The sequence below is a fragment of the Zonotrichia albicollis genome, chromosome 9 (assembly GCF_047830755.1).
Source record: "Zonotrichia albicollis isolate bZonAlb1 chromosome 9, bZonAlb1.hap1, whole genome shotgun sequence".
NCBI classification, from domain to species: Eukaryota; Metazoa; Chordata; class Aves; order Passeriformes; family Passerellidae; genus Zonotrichia; species Zonotrichia albicollis.
The window spans coordinates 38,022,624-38,044,041 of NC_133827.1; the positions used below are offsets into that span (position 1 = coordinate 38,022,624).

Here is a 21,418-nt window from a genome sequence, read left to right on the forward strand (position 1 = left end):
ACCCAAGCGGCTCTCAAGCACCCGCGGCCGCCTCAGCGGCCCAAGATGGCGGGGGCGCCTGAGGGCTGTGGGGAGGCGACCCCTGGCGGCCGCCGAGCGGCGCTTCCGCAGAGCCCTGAGCCCGCCCGCCCCGCGCCGCGCCGGAGGGGGCGTGGCCAGCGCCCGCGAGTGGGCGGGCACGGGAAGCGCCGCCGGCACGCGGTTCGGGGGTGGGGCTGGAAGGCTACGCCCGCCCCCCCCGCGGTATGGCCGCGGGCCAATCAGCGGCGGCGGAAGTGGAGGGGCGGGGCCGGACCGTGCGCGCGCTACCCGCGCCGCCCCTTCCCGCCGGCCGCCGCAGTGGTGTCGGGCGCGAGTGCGCCGCGCCCGCCGCTCCCGCCCCGCTCCCCCGGCACCGCCGCGACCCCCGGCACCCCCCGATCCTCCTCACAAGGTAACAGGGGCCGCGGGGACGGGAAGGGAGGGGGGGCGAAGCAGGCCCGGGGGCGGGAGGCCGGGGGCCCGCGGCACGTGGCGGGTCCCGCCCGCCGCGCACGTGTGCGGGGCGGGGGAGCCCGGGCCGCGCTCGCCGCGGTGCGTGGTTGGGTCCGTGTCCGTCCCCCTCTCCCCCTCCGAGCGCCGGGGCTCCGAGCCGACCCTCTCTCGTTGTCGCGCAGCCCCCCCGCCGCCAGCCCTCCCCCTCGCACCGCCATGGCCGACGAGCTCGACTTCACCACGGGCGATGCCGGCGCCTCCTCCACCTACCCCATGCAGTGCTCGGCGCTGCGCAAGAACGGCTTCGTGGTGCTCAAGGGGCGCCCCTGCAAGATCGTGGAGATGTCCACCTCCAAGACCGGCAAGCACGGCCACGCCAAGGTGAGCGCTGCCGGCCCGGCTGCCGCACAGCCCGCAGTGTGCGCTCCTGCGGCTCCCGGCTGGCCCACAGGCAAGGGTGTAGCGTTTCATCTGGCTCCGTGTCCCGCCTTTGCCGTTCTCGCACGGTGTCTCATCACTCCAGAGCTGGCTCAAGAGGTTTCGGTCCTGTAAAGCAGGAAGGATTGAGGACGGGGGGATTGGTTTTTTTCTCCCAACTTTAACTCGTTAACGCTTAAAAAAAAAATTTTAACGCTCATAGGGACACAGTCAGTTTCTGTAGTGGGGGTAGAGTAAGTTCTGGAAGGGGGGCTGATGAAATCACTAGGGCGTGGTTGGGTTGTGCTGCCGCTACCCACCAGAGCACTTCTGTGTCTGCCCGTGCCGGCAGACTTTTACAATTGCGGTGTTAGAGCAGGAGGGCCCGTGCTGTGTTACATAATCCCCAGCTCGGCGGACACGCGTTACTCTGAGGGCCTGCTCTGGCCCTGTTCTGCCGCCTTTGCCTCGCAGCTTCTTCCTTTATTCCAGCCCTGAGAGAGGAGTGCCCGTGTCCCGTTCTCACTCGCTGTCTGGGGCTGCAGCCCTGCTGCCCGAGCAGTTGGCTCATGCAGCTGTCCAGAGCTTGGAGCAGGGCTGAAATCACCATTCATTCATTCAGCCACACTTTAGGGTGTGTGTACCAGAGTTTAAAGACAGATCTGTTACAAGCCCAGAGATTCGTAAGTTTCCACAGCCTTGTGCGATATGTGCAGGGGAGTAGAGTATTTGGGTTTGTCCACGCTCTTCCTAGTTTTTTCCTTTATCCTTCCTCTTTTTTTATGGCTTGTTTTAATAGACGGTTCCAAATTTCTTAAATACAGAAACAGCTGTTAGAAGGAAAGGACGTCAAAGGACGTGAAAAGAACTGGTTAAACTGGTCATCTAAGCTCTAGCTGCAGCAAGCAGTGCAGCTGGCATAAAGGGAGGTGGGAGCTGCTATGATCTCTGTGCATGACCACCTATTTTCCCCTTAACTGCCCGTTTCTTCGAACAGCTAGATCTGGAAATAAACATGTTCTTAACCACTGTGAACTCTTGCTGCTGTCCACAGAAGGCAGTGGAAGATAACAGTGGCTGGGCTTGCTCTCATGTAGGGTTTCTGTAGTGTGCTGTGGGAGAGGCCCCCTCTTGATGTGAGGGGTGTTTTCATACCACAAGCAAAGGGTTGAGGCACAATCTGGGATTGCGCATGATCTCATAGGAAACTGAGTAGAACCAGCAATAACATCTTGCTTCCCTAGGACCAGCGTTAACTGAAGTGATTTTTCTATTCTTATAGGTCCATTTGGTTGGTATTGATATCTTCACTGGTAAAAAATATGAAGATATTTGCCCATCCACTCATAACATGGATGTCCCAAATATCAAGAGGAATGATTACCAGGTGAGTTAAGAGTCATACAGGGTTTATACTCTTAGTATCCCACACAAACTCTTCATACCCAAATTTGCCTCTCAATAAAGTGCTGTTGTCAGAATTAATGGAACTTGCCTGTCTAGACATGACATAGCTGAACTCATAGCATTTACTGACTTGTTAAAACTGTTGAAACTCACTGATGGAGAGAGAGCTCCAAAGTGTATAAACAACCTCAGGTCAGAGTAGCAGTCTTTAAGAATGACAGGTAACAGACATAATTCATATCATGCTTTTTCTAGCTATTGTTATAAGGCCACTTCGGGATTCTTTGTGGTACTGGCATCCTTTAGAATATGGAGAGAGGTTTTCCCTGCTTATAAGTTAATATTAGTTAAAGGAGAATCAAGATCTCACATAATTAAATATGAATCTAAGCATAAATTGTCGCTTATAGTTTCACTCTTACATGGGGTAGATGAATCCCCAGAACAGTCCTAAATGGCATCTGATGTGAATTTTAACTTCCCAAAGTTTTCCGCTCCTTGTGGGGAAAGTGGCTTTAGGTGATATCAAATAGTTTTGAAGTTCCTGAACTCTATACTGAAATGAGGGGGGCAACTTCTGTAATGCCTTCTGTGATATGGTTGGTGAGCTCTTAAAAGCACAGTTCAGTTGAGTTGGAAAATGTTTGCTATCTTCTCATTTCATTGGGAGTAGTTCTGATCAGGAGCTGACACATCCCCATGATCTGGAAAGCTGCAATTGCTTGACAGAGGCCAACTTCAGTGTTTTAGCAAACATTTTTTAGTGTCTTCAGGACAGCTGATGCTGTTGGAATAAAGTGTGACCAGCCTGTCTTAGGGCTCAGACCTTCCAAGAAAATATTACTGTTATCTTCGTCGTCTGCTGTTCTGGGATTCTGATTTTTTGGATTTACTGTAACATGTTCTAAATTCCCCAACCTGCTCTGTCAAAATAGTCATTCCCCTTAGCCCAAGCTTTTGGTTAGGCTGAAAACAACATTATAAAAGGGGTCCATGTGGATGTTCCCTAATTTATTAGTGCTTATTGTAAATGATAGTATCTCACTGTAGAGACGCAGGTAGAGAAGTGTGTAGTTACACTGTTGTGTGTTTTGTACACTTTATACAAGCAGTGCAGTTGAGTGAATACCATTCCAGTTATTGTTTCTAATTCAGTGATGAAGAAAGCTGAACCGTTGACCTGGAAGCAGGACATTTCCTAAATCACACAGATGGGATTTCTAGTGTCTCCTCTACTAGGAAGTAACCAGCAGAATTCTGTTGGTTCTTGATAGCAGAATGCCTTTTGCTACAGTTGCCCTACCTTTCAGCCGACTGAACTTCTGTTAAAAACGGATTTAAATAAGGTTTTTAACTGTTACAGAGTACTAAAGAATTGTAACAGGTAGAGTTCACTGCCTTCTGCTTGCATTAAGCTACTTACTACCTGCTGGTGAGTACTGGTGTTAAACTTGTGAAAATGAACTTCTCTTTGCAGCTGATAGGCATTCAGGATGGGTATCTCTCCCTGCTGACAGAAAGTGGTGAAGTTCGTGAGGATCTAAAGTTGCCAGAAGGGGATCTTGGCAAAGAAATAGAAGGAAAATTCAATGCCAATGAAGATGTGCAGGTAAGTAGGCAGGGCAGACAAAGAACAGCTGTGGTTAACCCCACTTGATACAATGAAGAAGTCTTACTCTGATATTGACCACTTGTGTCTCTTTGTGAAGGGTGGGCTTGAGGGCTGAGGATCGGTCCTGTGAGATACAGGAAGACATTTGGACTGGAGCACTTATAGGAGATGGGATAGATACTAAAATGTGAAAGTTTGTAACTTCTAGAAGCACTTCCTGTAGGCTGGAGCTTACCTGTGTGTCTTCTCTTGCAGATATCTGTCATAAGTGCAATGAATGAAGAATGTGCTGTAGCCATAAAGCCTTGCAAGTAAAGAAGATCGCCAGGCTCGGGCACCTGCTCAGGTCTGGACAAACCACAGATCTATAAATTTGGTCCTTATTGTCACCAAAGCTCTGGCCTTCACAAGCAACCTCATTTCCTTTTTGAATTGTTAAAAAGCAGTGCTGGATTCTGGATTAGTGTTGCAGGCTAACTGGCAGTTTTCAAAATCACTGAGATTTTAATTCCTTAATTGTAACTATTTTAACATTCCTGTGGGTTTCAGCTATGGATCTAAGAAACCAATCAGGTGTTACTAGTGGATATATTTTTATTTGCTTGAGCAAAACAGTGTTTGTCTGTATGAACAGACAAAATACAGTATTCAGGGGCTTTTAGATAAGCTGGTAGGTATCTAGGATTATAAAGTGACCTAGAGCACAAATAGTATTTTTCTTGACATCTTTAGGTAGAACTGACAATAAAAGTAGCTTTTTTTTTTTTCCTTTTTTTAAAGCTTAAGTACTTTGTGGATTGGGACTCTTGCAGAACTGTAGGTGCCAATCACAACTTTTAGACCAAGAAACTCAAGTGATCAGAAATGCCAGCTGGCTTGACCAAGCCCCAGTGGCCATGTGCAACTAAACTGTATTACCTCTGTTTTCTTCTTTGCCAACTTGTTGGCTTATTGTAACGATAAAATGGTTTAAAAAAAAAGCCTACCTGTGGTTTAGGCAGGCCTTTGGAATATTGAGTGGATAAGACATAGATAGGTCAAGGGGACACAAAGGTGAGAATGGATGTTAAAGCTATAGACTTTCACTCGAGGCCTTTGTCAGACTTGAAAAATAAAATAGAAAAATGCAGTTCAATTGCTTTCCTTTATTATATTTATCTTAAACTATAAAAGGGTGACAAAATCCATGGGAATCTGTTGCAGTGCTTCCAGCTTTAGGTTTTAACCTTCAGGTTCAGACCATATTTTTGTAGCACAGGGACCACACGTTTTTGAGAAAGTGGGACAAACTGTAGCATTGAGCCTAAACTAAATGCATGTGATTCTTTTTTTAAAAAAATAAAACTATTGTATTTTCAAAACATAAACTTGACAGACGATACCGAACAACCATGGCTTCACTAGAAGAGTAAATAACTTGCTACCTAGTTAGGGAAGCTGGCTCCTGTCCTGGGGAGTTCTGAGTCATAGCAACATGCATGCATGCCTCTGACTATTTAGTAGCTTAAAAGGCTTCACAGCAATAGTTATGGAAGAATAATTAGCCTGCTCCTCTCTAAGGTGTTCAGCTTGGATTCTAAAACTTGGTGACTCTTCATGAGTGGGGAAACATCCTTAGTCCCTGGCTCAGACCTCTCTTCACAGCTGATAAATTGTTTCCTGAACTTGCCTTAATGCTCAGTGGCTGATGGAGGATGACACAGAAGCTGCCCCGGACAGCACGCACAACTCACACTACTGGCAGCCAGAGTTGGACTCCATGCTGCTCTTAACTGCTTCAAACATTTTCAGCTTCATAGTTTGTACTCTCTAGTCCCCAAAGGGCTCGTGGCAACTGTCCTGAGCTGCCCTTGGCCACCCTGGGGCAGGGCTTAGCAAACCTTGGAGGTGTAATGCAGGTGGCAGAAGCATGCATTGTCCACAGGCTTCCCACACCAGGGAGAGCAGTGCCAGTGAAGGTAAAGACAGCAATAAATACACTCTGGTAATAAAGCACAGCTCTGGGACACCTGGCAGAGGTAGGACCTGCCACACGCTCTCACCTAGCACCAAACATGTTGCAGGTGAGCTGTATAAATAGCACCTTGACTGAAATGGCAAAGCTGCTTTTGAAAGAAGCTCTAGATTGAAATGCTTCTGGAATAGTTCTGAAGTGGAGGAGGAGTAGTTCAGGCCTGTCTGCACTGTGCTCCTGTCTGCCTCTCCATCAAGCTGGTACCTGGAAGTCAGGCTTTGATGGCTCTGGAGGTGACTGTAAGCATTGCTGATGATGCTGGCAGCAGACTGAGCTGTGTGGTGTCACATGGGAGGTCACAGGTTGCTATGTCCAACTAATGCAAGTTCTATCACCACATTACAAATACTTCCAACATGCTTGAAAATACAAGACTTGAATTTGTCCTTGCTCTGGTAGTGCTATTTTCAGGTTCCTGTCTGTCCTCTAAAACCTTGTTGGAAGACAGGTTCTTGATGTCACTGGGCCACAATCTGAGCAGTTACTGGGACTGGGCTCTCTGGGACCAGGGCTGCTTTAAGTCCTGCTCCTGTGAGTGCAGTCCTGGCCTGACTGGAGTTTTCAGGTACTACAGCAATCTGAAGAGAGGTTTCATGACCTCCAGCTTGCTGGAAGAGCCCTCCTGGGGACTTCCAGATGTCCTTCTATTGCAACCTTCAGTTCTGCAAGATTTAAATGATTAAGTACTTCATTATAGGTTTGTTCTTATATACTTAGTTGTCTTTGTGAAGCACTTCAGACACCATGGAAGTGCAGAGCATCATGCATGAAGTTTCCCATAGGTACATAAGCATGTCTTAAAGCATAATCTCCAAGTTTCAGTAAGGTTAAAAGTTGCATCTAAATTAAAACATGTATTTGAAGCATTTTTTTTCAAAGTAAGACGCTTCAGTTTCCTGTCAGAATCGTTGCAACAAACTTTGTGATCAGTAGTCCATAGAGATGTGTATTTTTAATATCATAACCAAGTGCTTAGGGAAGTTCTCCTTTCATAGCTTTACTTTAAAACAGATCTTACCAGTGTATTTGTTCTGTATTACTGTCTTAACACTTAAATTGTGTCAAAACCATAAACTTCTTATAGCTGATGGCAATTGCTTTGAGTAAAGCCTGTGAACACAGGGAGGTGGTGAGAGGTATTTCCACTCCAAATAATGTGGTTTTTTATGGCTCCTGTTCATTGAGTTTCTCTTACTACTTCACACAATTGGAAAGACTGCAGTGTTTCCTGCCTCAAATGTTGGCAAATAATACTTTGAGAATTCAGTAGATCCTTCTAATTTTTGCTTATAATGGTGGTTTTTCAACTGGGCTCTTGCTGGTTGAGCCATGTTCTCAGGGCTGTTTTTTTTTAAGCTGAAGTTCATTGTTTCTCTTGCAGGTTTTTCTAATCTGAAGTGTACCCAGAAAACGGTGCACGGTCTGTAGTTTCACAATACAGATAATTTTACATAATCTGTAAAGAAGTCAAGTTTGTTGACAGTTCTAACTCTTATGGTTACTGCAGGTCAGTCTCACAGAATTCAAAATTCAATAAATCCCACAATTATTTTTTTTTTCTTCGGTTGAGTAATTAGAACGTAGTTTGTTACAGTAGAACTAAACTTCAGGCTATAAAGAGACCTTGTTGAGGATATTTCGAGTATCCACGGGAATGTCACTGAAGGTGTGGCTCTGGAGCGATCACAGCTCGCCTCGAGGTGGCCGGAGGCTCTCCAGCACCTGCACCGTGGCCCTGCAGTATTTGGCATCCGAGAGTGACTTGGTTTGTTGAACTCCAAGGAAATGTTTGCTGTGCTTTGCTGTATCGCAGACCCCTTTGTCCTGTGCTGTGTGTTGTAAGCGAACCTGGCTGCTGCTGCTGCTCCCGGGGCAAACCCGGCCCTGCAACCGCGAGATGCGGCAGCTCCGGTGTCTGTTCGGGAAGCTCTGTTACTGTTCTCAACACCATGGAACCGATCAGGGGAAAGATTTGTACGTGTGTGTGTGTTTTGCTCCAGAAATAATAAAGGTGTCAGTGCTGTGGGGACATGGTGCTCGTTATAGTCACGGGAGCGCGGTGGGGCTGCCAAGGGGAGGGGGGTTTCGCGGCCACTTCCAGGGGCGCGGGCAGGGCAGTTGCGGTTCGTGTGGGAGGAAGAGGAAGGCGTGGGGCCGCGTCCCGTCCCGCGGGAGTTACACGAGGAAATTCCACACGGGAATAAATTCCACACGAGATTTAATGCCACACGGCATTCCCTTCCCCGGGCCGCCATCTTCCCGGGAGCGCCGGCGCCTCCCGGCGTGCCCCGCGCGGCAGTCGGCGCGGTGACGTCACCGCCGAGGGTATAAAAGCGCGGCGTGGCCCAGTGCACTTCCTTTCTGCAGGAGCGGCGCGGCGGGAGTGCAATGGCGCCGGTGAGAGCGGGAGGGAGGCGGCGGCGGGGCCGCCCGGGGGAGCCGTGGGGCGGGTGAGGAGCCGGAGGCTGCCCGGTGCCAGCGGTGCTTTCCCGGGAGGGTTTCGTGTGGGAGGCGGCCGGGTCGGGCTGCGCCGGGCCGGCTGCAGTGAGCCGCGCTGGCCGGGAGGTGGCGCTCCCGCCGCCATGTGTGTCCCCCCTTTAGGTCGGGAATTTTGTTAATGGTGAGGAATTCTTTAATGTTCCAGCAAAAGGACCGAAAATCCAAAAAGTCAACCTGGAAGTTTTGCCTTGACCTGACCCATCCTGTGGAAGATGGAATCTTTGATTCCGGCAATTTTGTAAGTCGTGGTTTCGCTCATACTAATGACGCATAGTTTAATAAAAGCCTCAGTGCAGCAACTGAGTTACAGTTGAAAAGCTGCATTCTAAATGAGTTAAATCATCAACTGTTTTTTAAAATACTGTCATTAAAAACAAAAAGGTTTCATAACATGCTTCATAGCTGTCCATTAATAGAACTGTTTGAAATTAATTTCTGGTTGAGCATGGGGGGGATTTTTTTTATAATTACGTGCTGTAAAATATTTTTGCGTAGTAAATATTTCTGTCAGGACCTAAGTAAATGGTGATTTTTAATGTTGCTTCCTGACTAGGGTCCCTTCCCTAGTTCATACCTAGGGTGCCATTCCCTAGTGTTCTATCTCTTTAATGTTGAAACAGGAGCAGTTCCTAAAGGAGAAGGTTAAGGTCAATGGGAAAACTGGAAACTTGGGCAACATTGTTCACATTGAACGTCTGAAGAACAAGATCACAGTGACCTCAGAGAAGCAGTTTTCTAAAAGGTTGGCATGGGTTTCATTCTGTTGTGTTTGTGGGATGTTGGATGTAAAATCAAAATAATATAGCTTGGAACCAGAGTAATATACCTTAAAATCAGCAAGTCCTGCCATAAACCTGACACTGCTAAGTCCATCACTAATCCATGTCCCATAAACACACATTAATATTCATCTCTTGTCTGCAAAGTGAATTCCAATTAGTGCACTTCTGATACTTGGAGAGGTGTTAACTCTAACCTTCATAGCACTTGTAAATATTAGTGAAATGTGTAATTGAAACAGATTTATTATATCAGATATTTAAAAGTCGCTTTTTAAAAGTCAAGGCTTGATTGCTAATTAATGTTGACTCTAAGCATATTAATAGAGATACTTTATATAGGTCCTTGGCAGTATATCAGGGGAAGATGGACCTTTAAAATAACACTGAATTAATATAGTGGGTGTCTGTTGGATTATTTAATTGGTTGTATTATAACGATTGTGTGCTTGATGTGGGTTGTTCCAAACAAACCCTTCAAGCCTTAAACTGTTGAGTTTATTAGGACAAACAAGAGCTGAGTGCACTGATGGGAGGTACATATCCTCCCCTTTGTTTGCTGATACAGGTGCAGCAGAATCTATTGTTAGACCGAGGTTTAGAACCGGTTACTAGTGCTGTCTAGTTACTGGCGTTTTGCTAGTATTAGTTCATTTATTTAGTTAGTTATTTATTCATTAGAGGTACAGATCCTCCCCTTCATTTGCTGATATAGATGTAGCAGAATCTGTTACGTTACACCAAGGTTTAGAACCAGTTACTAGTGCTGTCTAATTACTGGCATTTTGCTAGTATCAGTTCATTTAGTTAGTTAGTTAGTTATTCATTAGAGGTACACATCCTCCCCTTTGTTTGCTTATACAGGTGCAGCTACATCTGTTACACCAAGGTTTAGAACCAGTTACCAGTGCTGTCTAGTTACTGGGATTTTGCTAGTATTATTCATTTAATTAGTTACTCATTAGAGGTACACATCCTCCCATTTGTTTGCTGACACAGGTGCAGCAGAATCTGTTACGTTACACCAAGGTTTAGAAACAGTTACTGGTGCTGTTTAATTACTGGCATTTTGCTAGTATCAGTTCATTTATTTAGTTAGTTATTTATTCATTAGAGGTACACATCCTCCCCTTCATTTGCTGATACAGGTGTAGCAGAATCTGTTACTAGTGCTGTCTAGTTACTGGCATTTTGCTAGTATTATTCATTTAGTTAGTTATTTATTTATTCATTAGAGGTACACATCCTCCCCTTTGTTTGCTGATACAGGTGCAGCAGAATCTGTTGTTAGACCAAGGTTTAGAACCAGTTACTAGTGCTGTCTAGTTACTGGCATTTTGCTAGTATTAGTTCATTTATTTAGTTATTTATTATTCATTTAGTCAAATGAATAATAAATTCCTGCATATCTGTAGTGAAAATATGCTTTTATTGCCTGCTGCATGAGAAATTTTCATATTTCTGGGTATAATTCTGTGGTACTGCCCGCTCAGGACGTTGTTGTGGGTGGAGTGCAGACAGCAGCAGGGGTGTGTCCATTGAGAAGCTTCTAAGGTGAAATTGGTGCTTTCAGGTACCTGAAGTACCTGACCAAGAAGTACCTGAAGAAGAACAACCTGCGGGACTGGCTGCGCGTGGTGGCGTCCGACAAGGAGACGTACGAGCTGCGCTACTTCCAGATCAGCCAGGACGAGGAGGGCTCCGAGTCCGAGGAGTGACCCAGCCCAGCTTCATCCTCACTGCACAGTACAAAAAACTACAACATCTATTTATGAGAACGCTTTAACTTATTGGTGAATAAAGGTTTTGTGCCCTGTTGGACAGAGCATGGTTGGTTTGCTGGTATTTTTTGTGGAGTTCTGATTAGAGAACAGCACAGGAATTGTTTGGTTTGCAGTTTTCCTTACACTGCCAGGAATCAGCTGTTATGTTGGCACCAGTGAAAGTCCCAGTAATAAAAAACAGAGCCCTTTGCCCAGTACGTGTGTAGGACAGTTAAATCAATTTTCAGTCATATTGGTACAAATGCTTGTGACTAAAAGTACCTCCTCCCGTGAATTTATGTGATGGTAATGGCATGAAGAAGTGAAAATTCACTCAAATTTTCTTCACGGCCTCAGGTCAAATGCATTGTTCTCTTGGGGGTCAGTGCCTCTCAGCACAGAAAGTCCAAAATTCCCATTAACCAGGGTCCAACAATTACAAATCACCAATTGCACTGGTAGCACAGCAGATGGGCCAAGGCCAGCACCTGCCAGCTCAGGGCTCAGCAGGCACCATAATTCTTACAGGGCTTTAATACAGCTGAGATACTTACATAAATATATTTTATAAATTGATATAAATAAAATATATGTTCTTCCCTTTTTAATAGTTTCCCTCTTCATTTCTCAATAAATGGTTTCTCTGCTGTCTTCCAAATAATATCAGTTTATGAGAGACATCCCACACATGTGAAATTCTGATGTCTGTCAAATAAGCAGATTTTAAGCATGAGTGGCTGTTGCCAGAGCAGCAATAGCAGCACCACGTAGGCTATTTATGTGTGAGCATCCAGAGATATTATTTTTCTGCACTGCCAGTCTTTTATCACTTTTGCTGCAGCAGAACTCTCACTGTCTTCCATTAAGAAAAGAGCAACAAACCCCACAAGATTTCACCAATTTTAAGCATCACTAATAAAGTTATTTCTAATGTATCTGTATACCTTCTGTCTGCTTGCCCTCCTGGCCAATAACCCCATCACAAAACAGCTTCATTAAATCTCCAGAAATAGTAAGATCAGAAATAAAGAGGTAAATAATAGTAGGAAATAGCTGAAAATGTGTTGTTTACAATGTACTCAGCATGTGGCAGGTATTAAAGGAGGTGCAGACTCAACATTGTCACATAATAACAGCACAAGTAATTAGAAACAGAGAGGCCCGTGGAAAAATAAATACTCAATAATAGCTTGTATGTACCCAGCAGCAGGAAATGAGGTTCAGTGGTGGAGGGATCTGATTACACCAAATATAGACAAAAATAAGGAACAATTCTTGTTTTTACAGGCAAAAACAAAGCAGAGGCTTCTTATTGAGCAGATCAGAAGGAATCAAGTTACCTCCTCATTTTGTATAATATAATATTTACATATACTCTATATAGGTATCGATTTTATTTATCCATTATTTCTTGGAAGGCTCTGGGGCTGCCTCAGGTGTCCTGGTGGGGGCTTGGCAAGGATTCATGTCAGCCCCATCCTATTGCAGCAACTGAATCTACCCAGTAAATCCATCTTGCTGCCTCTGTTTCTGCCCTGCAGACACAGGAATAACTAAATTCCTGTGGGATGTTCATTTTTGCAGGATGCTGGCATGAAGCCCCTTTTGGGCTTGCCTTGGCTGCTATTTGAGCCCTGACTCCTGCTGGAGCAGTGCTGGCTGGGAAAACTGGGACAGTAATGTGCCCCAAACTGGAGGCAGCTGGATCCTGGGAAGTTCCTCATGGAGGAGATTAAAGGAATGATTCCAAGGAGGGTTTCTGTGACCACTCTGAGCCTGGAAACTGCCCTGAGCAGCATTTTGTACCTGAATCCCTTTGGTCTGGCCATAAATAAACTCGCCAAGCACTAAGGAGCCAACAGCCAGGAAAGATTTTCCATTGCTATCCATCCCTTCTGGATTTAAATGAGAAATTAGGAGACAAAGACTTTAATAGATCAGTAACAACTTTTTTTTGTTTGTTTGTTTGTTTTTTACATTATATAACTTGAAGCACCAAGACAGTTCAAACACCCCATCCCAGCAAGTATTAAAGCATGATTTAATCCTCACACTTACTATATGGTTTTTGCTGTAAGGCTGGGGGTTTAACAGGGATTTTAAATGGGAATATGGGACAACAAGAAATTTTTTTAGTGACCACTGGGGCTCAATCACCACCCTGATGTTCCCTGCACACCATCAGGATGCTCTGAGCCTGGCCTCCAGGTGCCAAAGCCCACAGCAGCATCAGCATCTTCTTAATCACTGGCACAGGGGACAGGGAGAGGAGAGAAGGCACTGAAAAATAAACACAGCAAAGTGCACAAACAGCAGAATTGAAAGCAAATAGCTAAAACTTCAGTTTTATACAGCAGAGTAAAATGCTTCTGGGACCCGTGCTGCCACTGAGGGGGGCTGGAGAGACCCCAGTTATCTCCCAGGACAGATAAGGGAGTGTTCAGCCACCCCTGTTCCCAACCTGATAACAATTCCAGCAAAACTGCATTCGTCACTCCTCCTCCTTCCAGTTCATTTGGAAATTATTTACACTGCTGCCAGATAAGGGTCCTGAGATAGGGCTGGTTTTGCTGACACAACAGGCTGGGAGCTGTAAAGCCCCTGTGCTTCTGCCCCAGCAGCTGGTTCAGGGTTCTTCCTCCTGCCCCAGCCATGCTGAGACCGCTGGGGGGTAAAACCCTCCCCATGGCCCCAGCTGCAATGGGGCACAGGGTGGGGCTGCCAGGAGAAACCTGCAGAGCCTGTGGGGCAGCAAGGAGCAGCTGAGCTGGGGTGAGGAGCCTGAAGGCAAAGCAGGATGAATTGTCTCTCTCTCTATAAATATGTAAAATAAATAGAGTATAATAATATAATATAATAAATATAATAATAAATATAATCAATAAATATATATTAATATATAATATATATAATTTTATATTTATATATATTTTTATAATATATATTTTATATATAATTTATATATTACTATATTGATATATAAAATATATATCAATATAGTAATCTATAAATTATATATAAAATGTATATTAATATACAATATATACTTTTATATTAATACATATTAATATAATATACATATTAATATTAATATGTATATATAATTTATATATTACTATATTTATATATTTTATATATCAATAAATAAATAATGTAATGTAATTAATATAACATAACATAACATAATTAATGTAATGTAATATAACATAATATAATATAGTATAATATAATATAATATAATATAATATAATATAATATAATATAATATAATATAATATAATATAATATAATATAATATAATATAATATAATATAATATAATATATATTATATTATATTATATTACATTAATAGTAATAATATAATAAATATATGCTATAATTATATAAAATATAATATAAATATGTATAATTCCCAGAGAAAGCGCCTCTCAGGGGACAGGGATCACAGCAGCAGGTGCTGAGAGTGCTGCCCCCATCTGAGCTTGCATTGAGTACTCAGATGCCAAACTCCATTAGGATACCTCCATAATTACACACTGCAGCCATAGAAGTGTAACTGAGCATTTGGTGTCAATCCTGAGCACCAGGGACTGGGAAGAGCTGCATGGCCCTTGGAGGTTTCCAGGGAGAGGAAATCTGCTTATTCTCAGTGACTTTTGACCTTCACATCCACCCTGGAAAGCTCAGGAGGGCTCTTTTCCTCTCCCCCCAAACATAATACAGAGGAACGAAGCAACCAGTGTTTTTACAGGTGCAGAATTATCTTTTGGGACAACAAAGTGCAGAGATTGTGACATAAAGCTGCAGCTTTCCTGCTCACCTTTAGCAGGGGAGCCTGTTACCCACATCAGCACCAAAAAAACCCAAACCAAACCAAACAAACAAACAAATAAAAAAACAACAAAAAAACCCAAAAAAACAAAACGAAAAAAAAAACCCCAAAAACCCAAAACCAAAACCAAATCAAAGCCCATGAAACCAGAAATGTTCCAGTGTAATTTGGGGATTTTGTCTGTGGCAGGGGTGTCCCCCTGCCTCAGTTCTGATGCTCTGTGCCAGGTGGGATTGCTGTACCCATGCAGAAGGGGCATTGTGCTGCTGTACACAAAACCTCAGGGAGGTTTTTACTTGCAGGTCAAGAAGCTGCTGCTGCTGCTGCTTGCCTGATTCCTCTGAGTGTTTTGTATTGCACACAGCCAAGTAAAAAGTGTTGTGATTATAAGAGTGTTTACGTGGGCTGTCCTGAGCTTTGCTAAGTCCCAGAAGCAGCTGGGATGCCCAATTCCCTTTAAAACAAATGGCACTCCTGTGCCAGACCTTTCAAGATAGTTTAACAAATAGACCTTAGAGATATGAGCTCAAAAAATGAATCTTCCAGGGTGGCTCCATCCAGCACTGTTACTCAGAGCTATGAGTCAGAATCAGGGCTGACATTAGGCCAGATTGGACTGACAGAGTGAACACAGGCTGCAATCAAAATCCTTCCCAGTTTGCCCATTTTTGACAGTCTTGTTTGCAGGGAAATGCCTTGCTGAAACCCAACATCATATCAGTCTTGGTGTGGACAGCAAATGGAGCAGGGTGGTGGTGAACTGGTCACAAACCCCAAAAGCCAGGGAAGATCCACCAAGAAACGTCCTTGACTTTGTTATGGCAAATAATTGAACACCAGCTTTTGTTCACTGTAGGGATATCAAAATATCATAATTTCATGAAAGAAATGCAAGAAATTCTTCCCTGTGAGGGTGGTGAGGGCCTGGCACAGGGTGCCCAGAGCAGCTGTGGCTGCCCCATCTCTGAAATGTCCAAGGCCAAGTTGGAAGGGGCTTGGAGCAGTCTGAGATGGTGGAAAAGTGTCTCTGCCCATGGCAAGATGATCTTCAAGGTCTCTTCCACCCAAACCCCTCTAGAATTCTGTGATTTTACTCTTGTGCCTCTCTCCTTTGATCCTGAATCAGAGGAACCAGGACAAATGAAAGCTGATCAGCCAACAGAGGAAATTTCCCAATGACTCCCTTCAAGGTCTCTGCCAGCACAATTTAGATGGATGCATCAACATGTACAAACTAAAATGCACTGTGAATTAAGAAGCATTGCCCTGATGAGGGAATATTTGCTGTAATTTGTTTTGCAGACACTTAGCAAAAACAGAATATGAAGAAATGGGGAGAGCACCCAACAAAGTAATATGAAAATGGAGGCTCTGGCAGCCTCTGAAATGGACACTTTTAATGCAATTAGAGCATGGGCTGGATGAGGGACCCTACACACAAAGTAGCCAAAATTTAGTTGTGCTTTTTTGACACTGCTGCAAGTCTGAGCACAATCTGTTCCACAAGTGACTGGAAAATACATTACAGCTGTGAGGAAAATGGATTTTTCTTTTCTTCTAAACCTACTGTGAAATACGAATTGGGAATTCATTAGCTATGAGCTGCTGCAAAGTAACGTTCTTAAAACATTCTCTTGGTTCCAGAGGACCTTGGTTAACTGCAGACAGAGAACAGACAGGGGTCTTTCATTTCATAAAGTGTCCTGGGAAGGATCATTAGAAATTACTTACAGGTTCTTTCAGAGGCTCTTTAATTTCCATTTGCAGACTCCAAGTGATGACAAAGCAGAAGGGCTTTAAGCTGGAGGAGGGTAGATTAGATATTGGGAACAAATTCTTCCCAGTGAGGGTGGTGAGGCCCTGGCACAGGGTGCCCAGAGGATCTGTGGCTGCCCCTGGATCCCTGGGAGTGTCCAAGGTTGGGTTGGATGGGGCTTGGAGCAATCTGGGACAGTGGAAGGTGTCCCTGCCCATGGCAGGGGGTTGGAACTGGGTGAGCTTTAAAGTCTCTTTAAACCCAAACCATTCCCTGATTCCATGTGAACAGTGGATCTGCAGCTGTTGAGGGGTGAAGGAGAGGGTGCCACAGGCTCTGTTGCTCACAGAGACAGGAGTGGGGAGCCAGAAGGGAGAGCACTGGGCAAAGCAGGCTGTGGCTGTGGTTTATCCATGTCCCAGCACCCTCCTCTGGGATGCCCAACAGCCTTGGATGCAATGAGGACCAGGCCCACAGCTTTGGCCCCTCACAGTGCCAGAGAGCAGTGGGTTGCTATCCAGAGAGCCCAGAGGATGTGATGGGCAGGCTCCCAGCACCATCATGCAGCTCTGGTTAAACAGCCAGACCATGGAAGTGGATCCTGCACCAGTGTGTGAAAGCAGCTTTTGAAGTCAGCATTTATCACCTCAGTCCATCACCTGCACAATTAAACATTTCTTCCCCCACAGAACAGCAGATGCCAACACAAACAGCATAACCCCCCTGACTCCCTGCTAATCACTGAACAAACTCTCTACAAAGGTGACCCCAAGCACAAGAGTGGGGACGGGGATGCTCTGGGGGATCTCAGAGGGGGAAGTCTGTTTTTGGGACTTGCTGTGCTGTTCTCTGCAAACCAAGGGAAACAGTGGCTGTCTGCACTGACAGAGGCAAAGGTCCTGCGGTGTGTTCCCCTGCCTGGCCTGCCCTCCCACCACTTCTAACAGGTTTTGAGCCCGTTTTCCAGCATTGTTCTGTGGTGGTGTTCACAGAAGAGATGAGGACAAGGGAAGAGATGAGGATTTGACTCCATGTTTCAGAAGGCTTGATTTATTATTTTATGATATCTATTATATTAAAACTATACTAAAAGAATAGAAGAAAGGATTTCCTCAGAAGGCTAGCTAAGAACAGGAAAAGAAGGAATGATAACAAAGGTTTATGTCTCGGACAGAGAGCCCAAGCCAGCTGACTGTGATTGGCCATTAATTAAAAACAACCACATGAGACCAATCACAGATGCACCTGTTGCATTCCACAGCAGCAGATAACCATTGTTTACATTTTGTTCCTGAAGCCTCTCAGTTTCTCAGGAGGAAAAATCCTAAGGAAAGGATTTTTCAGAAAATATCACGGCAACATTGTTCCACATTTGGCATGGCAGTGATGCTCTCAGAGTGCTGCACATGCTCAGGTTTCAAGAAAGTGAGGGTGGAACAGGCAGGGAAATGGGGAGAGGCAAGAGCATCTCCTGCCTGAGCTCCCTGATGGCACTGGGGACCATGGGCACCTGGGCAGGGCAGGACAGAGCACCCACAGAGCCAGGCAGAGCCCAGCTGCCAGCTTGTCTGCTCATGGAACAATTGGTTTTCAAGGGCTTTGAATGAAAACTCAGAGGAGTAGCATGATGGTTTTACAAGTACCTAAAAGAGGAGCTGGAATCTCTTTTCTCCTGGCTGCAGGCACGCTGATTTTCCTTGAGGTTTGGAGGCAAAATGTCTTCAATGCCCAGAACCTCTTGAGAAGCAAGAAGCCACAGGCTGAGAATTAGGAAAAATAATTGTGTGAGGTCGTCTTCAAAGCCAGAAATATCTTCAAACCTGTAAAGACAAGATCTTCTTGAACAAGAGAGCCACTTCCACCTTCACTGTCACTTACCTGACCTTTTCATTTGTCTGGAGAGTTGATAAAATTCACATGACAAGATATGCCTGGAAAAAAATCCTTGCTTACAGGTTTTTAGCAGAAAAAAATATGCTTCCCCCCAAAAAATTCAAATCCAACCGATTAAAAAGAGGTTTCAAAAGAATACAAAACAATTTGAATTTTGGTTGTCCAGTTTTTGCATTTCATTCCAAAAGGGAAATATCTAAGTGAGATATTAACTCCTGTCTGTATGGATAGTTATTTCTGCTGGCATGGTACCTTCATGCCAGTCATTTGAAAGTGGTGAATAAATCCCTGCCTGGAGAGCTTACAGTGAGAAAAGTGAGAGCCTGAAGGAAGAACTGACAGCAGATAACAATAAAAACAACAATCACTTTTTCCTTTTTTTGTCTTTTTTCTCTGGAACTGACGTTTTCCCGTGGAAATGTGAAATGAAAAATGTCTTGTTCAGCGGTAAAGCAACTCAAAACAGGCAGTGCTTGCCAAGGATCCATCCCATCTCAACACACATCCAGCAAAGGAAGGTCCCAGCAGCAGCTCTGGGTCTGCAGATGCCAGCACAGAGGTGGCTCCTCCTGCTCACTGCCCCAGCCAAGAGGGATGATTGATTTTATACAAGATGATTAATTTTATACAGGATGATTGATTTTATACAGTGCCACAGACAGCAGCTCTGGGGAAGACTTCTCTGCCAGCTCCTTGGGAGCTTTGAAAGATCCATAATAATTATTTTTTTTCCTGAAGAAAACAGATTAATTCATCCTTCTGCTAGAGTTGCGGCTAGTTTTCCTAAAATTTTTTTTTTCCTCAAGACTTCAGAAAGCAAACAAGGCTGCCTAGCACCATTTTTTCAAAATCATTCCCTGTCGTGCAGTTCAAGCACTCCATCAGCTTTCCAGAAGAAAATAGATCAGATTTCTGAAGTGCTCAGTGGGTGCTGCTGCCTGCCACCAAACTGGGGACGTTGCCTTGTGCCTCAGAAGAGAGCAGCAGATTTGGCACAGCTCTCACACATCGGAGATGGGTGCCAAATACGTGCTCTCCCTGAGTTTTGGCTGCATTCTCTTTTCTGAAATGATTCATCTGTAGCCTTCAAATATGAAATACAGGGGAGAAAACAGGGGAATCCAGCAATGGGTGTGCACAGTCTTGCTCCTCATGCTAGCAAACACTCTGCTCTAAGCCCCAGGAAAAGATGTGAAAACCCTAAATTTTGCAACATGAACACCTCATGACACAGATAGGAAGGTTTGCTAAAGGGGTTTGATGAGGCAGCCAAGTAAAAACCTTATTTTTCAGGTGGAATTGCCTTCTGTGCACTGAAGAACTAGCTCTTGGAAAATTCACTCCAATGTCTTACAATTTGCTGTAAATTAGTTTCAATTTATGGGTGAATTTGGGGGGAATTTATGGTTTGATTTGAGGTGATCTGGGGGTTGGTTTGGGGGGAATTTATGGCTGAATTCATGGGGGATTTTTGGTTGTTTTATGGGGGGATTTGTGGCTCTATTTGGGGGGGATCTGGGGGTTGATTTTGGAGGGATTCTGGGGTTGGTTTGGGGGGATTTATGGCTGAATTTGGAGGAATTGCTTTTGTCTCATACTGTCCTAATTCAAACTGTTCAAATTATTATTACTCTAATTGTATGACTATTTCTATAACCATTTTAATACTATTAAAATGGTTATAGAAATACTATACTCGTTTTTAAAAATTTTTTAAAATTAAAATACTATAGTATTTTAATTTTAAAAAAAATTTAAAAACGAGTGATTGGCGTCTTTCACATGTGGCTGTGCAGACGAATCCTGACACAAAGTAGTCCCACTCGGTGCTAGGAGTGGGGAAGGCCACAGCGCGGAGGAACACCAGGTATCGGTTGGGGAGAGTCGCGCACTGCGGAGGGATCTCTCGGTGATACAGCCATGCCACATCAAGTTCCGGCCATGCCACATCAAGTTCCGGCAGAGGCAGAGACGCGGAAGGATACATGCAAGGCGCTGCAGTGTTCGCCTGCTGTGTACAGACCCGGTGGCGGCGGAAGCGGCGTGCTTGGGCACGGGATGGCGGCTGTGGCCGGACAGCGGCTCGGAACCGGGACCGGGCTGGACCAAAGCTGCGGCCAAAGCAGTGGGGGGTGGGGGGGGTGGCGGTGGGGCCGTGGAGATACAGCACTGGCGGAGGGGAAAAAAAATATTGGGGGCGGGGGGCATTGTGACCCCTCCGCCCACCGAGACCCAGTCCCCAAATTCAGACAGAGCTCCCCCGCAACCCCCCACCTTGGATGATCTCCTTCATTTTGTGCAGCTCCTTCCGAAATTCCTCCAGCAGCTCCTGGGAGGGCCAGGGGGCGTGTCCGAGACCCCTCCCCAAATTTGGGACACCCCCCAAAATCCCAGACCCCTCCCCAAATTTGGGACACCCCGAAATTCCCCCCAGACCCCTCACCAAATCTGGGACCCCTCAAAACCTCTCCAGACCCAAATTCCAGACTTTTCCCCAAATTCCATACCCCTCCCTAAATTTAGGACCCCCCCCCAAAACTCCCCAAACCACTCCCCAAATCCCAGACCCATCCCCAGATTTGGGATCCCCTAAAACCCCTCCAGACCCCTCCCCAAATTACGGAACCTCCCAAAACACCCCCAGACCCCCCCCTCCCCCCCCCCAATTAAGCAGAAATGCCACCTGAAAGACCTCTAACCTTTGAATGTCAGACTTGGACATCAGCAATGCAGGTGGCTCTTCTCTGCAACTGCTCTGCAGACAATCACAGAACCATCAAGTGTTTTGAGTTGGAAAAGACCTTAAAGACCATCTGATTCCATCCCCCTGCCATTGGCAGGGACAATTTCCACTAGGTCAGTTGCTGAATTAAACAGTCAAACCTTCTTTTCTGTGGCTATACATAAATAACCCCCACTATAAAACCAGTTTATTTATCAAGCTCCTCTGTACGACTTTACAAACACTTAG

General features: G+C 45.1%; 2 protein-coding genes and 1 long non-coding RNA gene across 4 annotated transcripts; 2 read left to right on the top strand and 1 right to left on the bottom strand.

The window, feature by feature from the left end:
• The first annotated feature begins 272 nt into the window (after positions 1-272).
• Positions 273-7,953, top strand: EIF5A2 (eukaryotic translation initiation factor 5A2). The gene is made up of 5 exons (XM_074547442.1): positions 273-433; positions 657-855; positions 2,174-2,278; positions 3,776-3,907; positions 4,166-7,953. The coding sequence occupies exons 2-5, from the start codon at positions 691-693 to the stop codon at positions 4,223-4,225; spliced, it is 462 nt and encodes a 153-aa protein (XP_074403543.1). The 5' UTR covers positions 273-433; positions 657-690; the 3' UTR covers positions 4,226-7,953.
• A 228-nt stretch (positions 7,954-8,181) lies between these two features.
• Positions 8,182-11,028, top strand: RPL22L1 (ribosomal protein L22 like 1). Its single transcript, XM_074547444.1, has 4 exons — positions 8,182-8,321; positions 8,569-8,661; positions 9,044-9,165; positions 10,776-11,028. Exons 1-4 carry the CDS (start codon positions 8,313-8,315, stop codon positions 10,918-10,920), a joined length of 369 nt encoding a protein of 122 aa, XP_074403545.1. The 5' UTR covers positions 8,182-8,312; the 3' UTR covers positions 10,921-11,028.
• A 1,892-nt stretch (positions 11,029-12,920) lies between these two features.
• Positions 12,921-20,807, bottom strand: LOC141730163 (uncharacterized). 2 transcript variants are annotated; one of them, XR_012581679.1, is made up of 3 exons: positions 20,722-20,807; positions 18,198-18,374; positions 12,921-13,245 (listed from the first exon to the last, which is right to left on the bottom strand). It is a non-coding gene; the product is annotated as an uncharacterized LOC141730163 (long non-coding RNA). The 2 variants fall into 2 exon arrangements; XR_012581680.1 differs by lacking the exon at positions 12,921-13,245 and adding an exon at positions 14,349-14,729.
• Between the last annotated feature and the right edge of the window lie 611 nt (positions 20,808-21,418).

Bases quoted from the DNA above. Each gene is read 5' to 3' on its own strand.
- RPL22L1 (XM_074547444.1), top strand. The intron at 8,662-9,043 runs GTAAGTCGTGGT...ATGTTGAAACAG, and splicing joins TCTTTGATTCCGGCAATTTT to GAGCAGTTCCTAAAGGAGAA. The intron at 9,166-10,775 runs GTTGGCATGGGT...TGGTGCTTTCAG, and splicing joins GAGAAGCAGTTTTCTAAAAG to GTACCTGAAGTACCTGACCA.
- EIF5A2 (XM_074547442.1), top strand. From the start codon at position 691: ATGGCCGACGAGCTCGACTTCACCACGGGCGATGCCGGCGCCTCCTCC. The intron at 856-2,173 runs GTGAGCGCTGCC...CTATTCTTATAG, and splicing joins GCAAGCACGGCCACGCCAAG to GTCCATTTGGTTGGTATTGA. The intron at 3,908-4,165 runs GTAAGTAGGCAG...CTTCTCTTGCAG, and splicing joins ATGCCAATGAAGATGTGCAG to ATATCTGTCATAAGTGCAAT.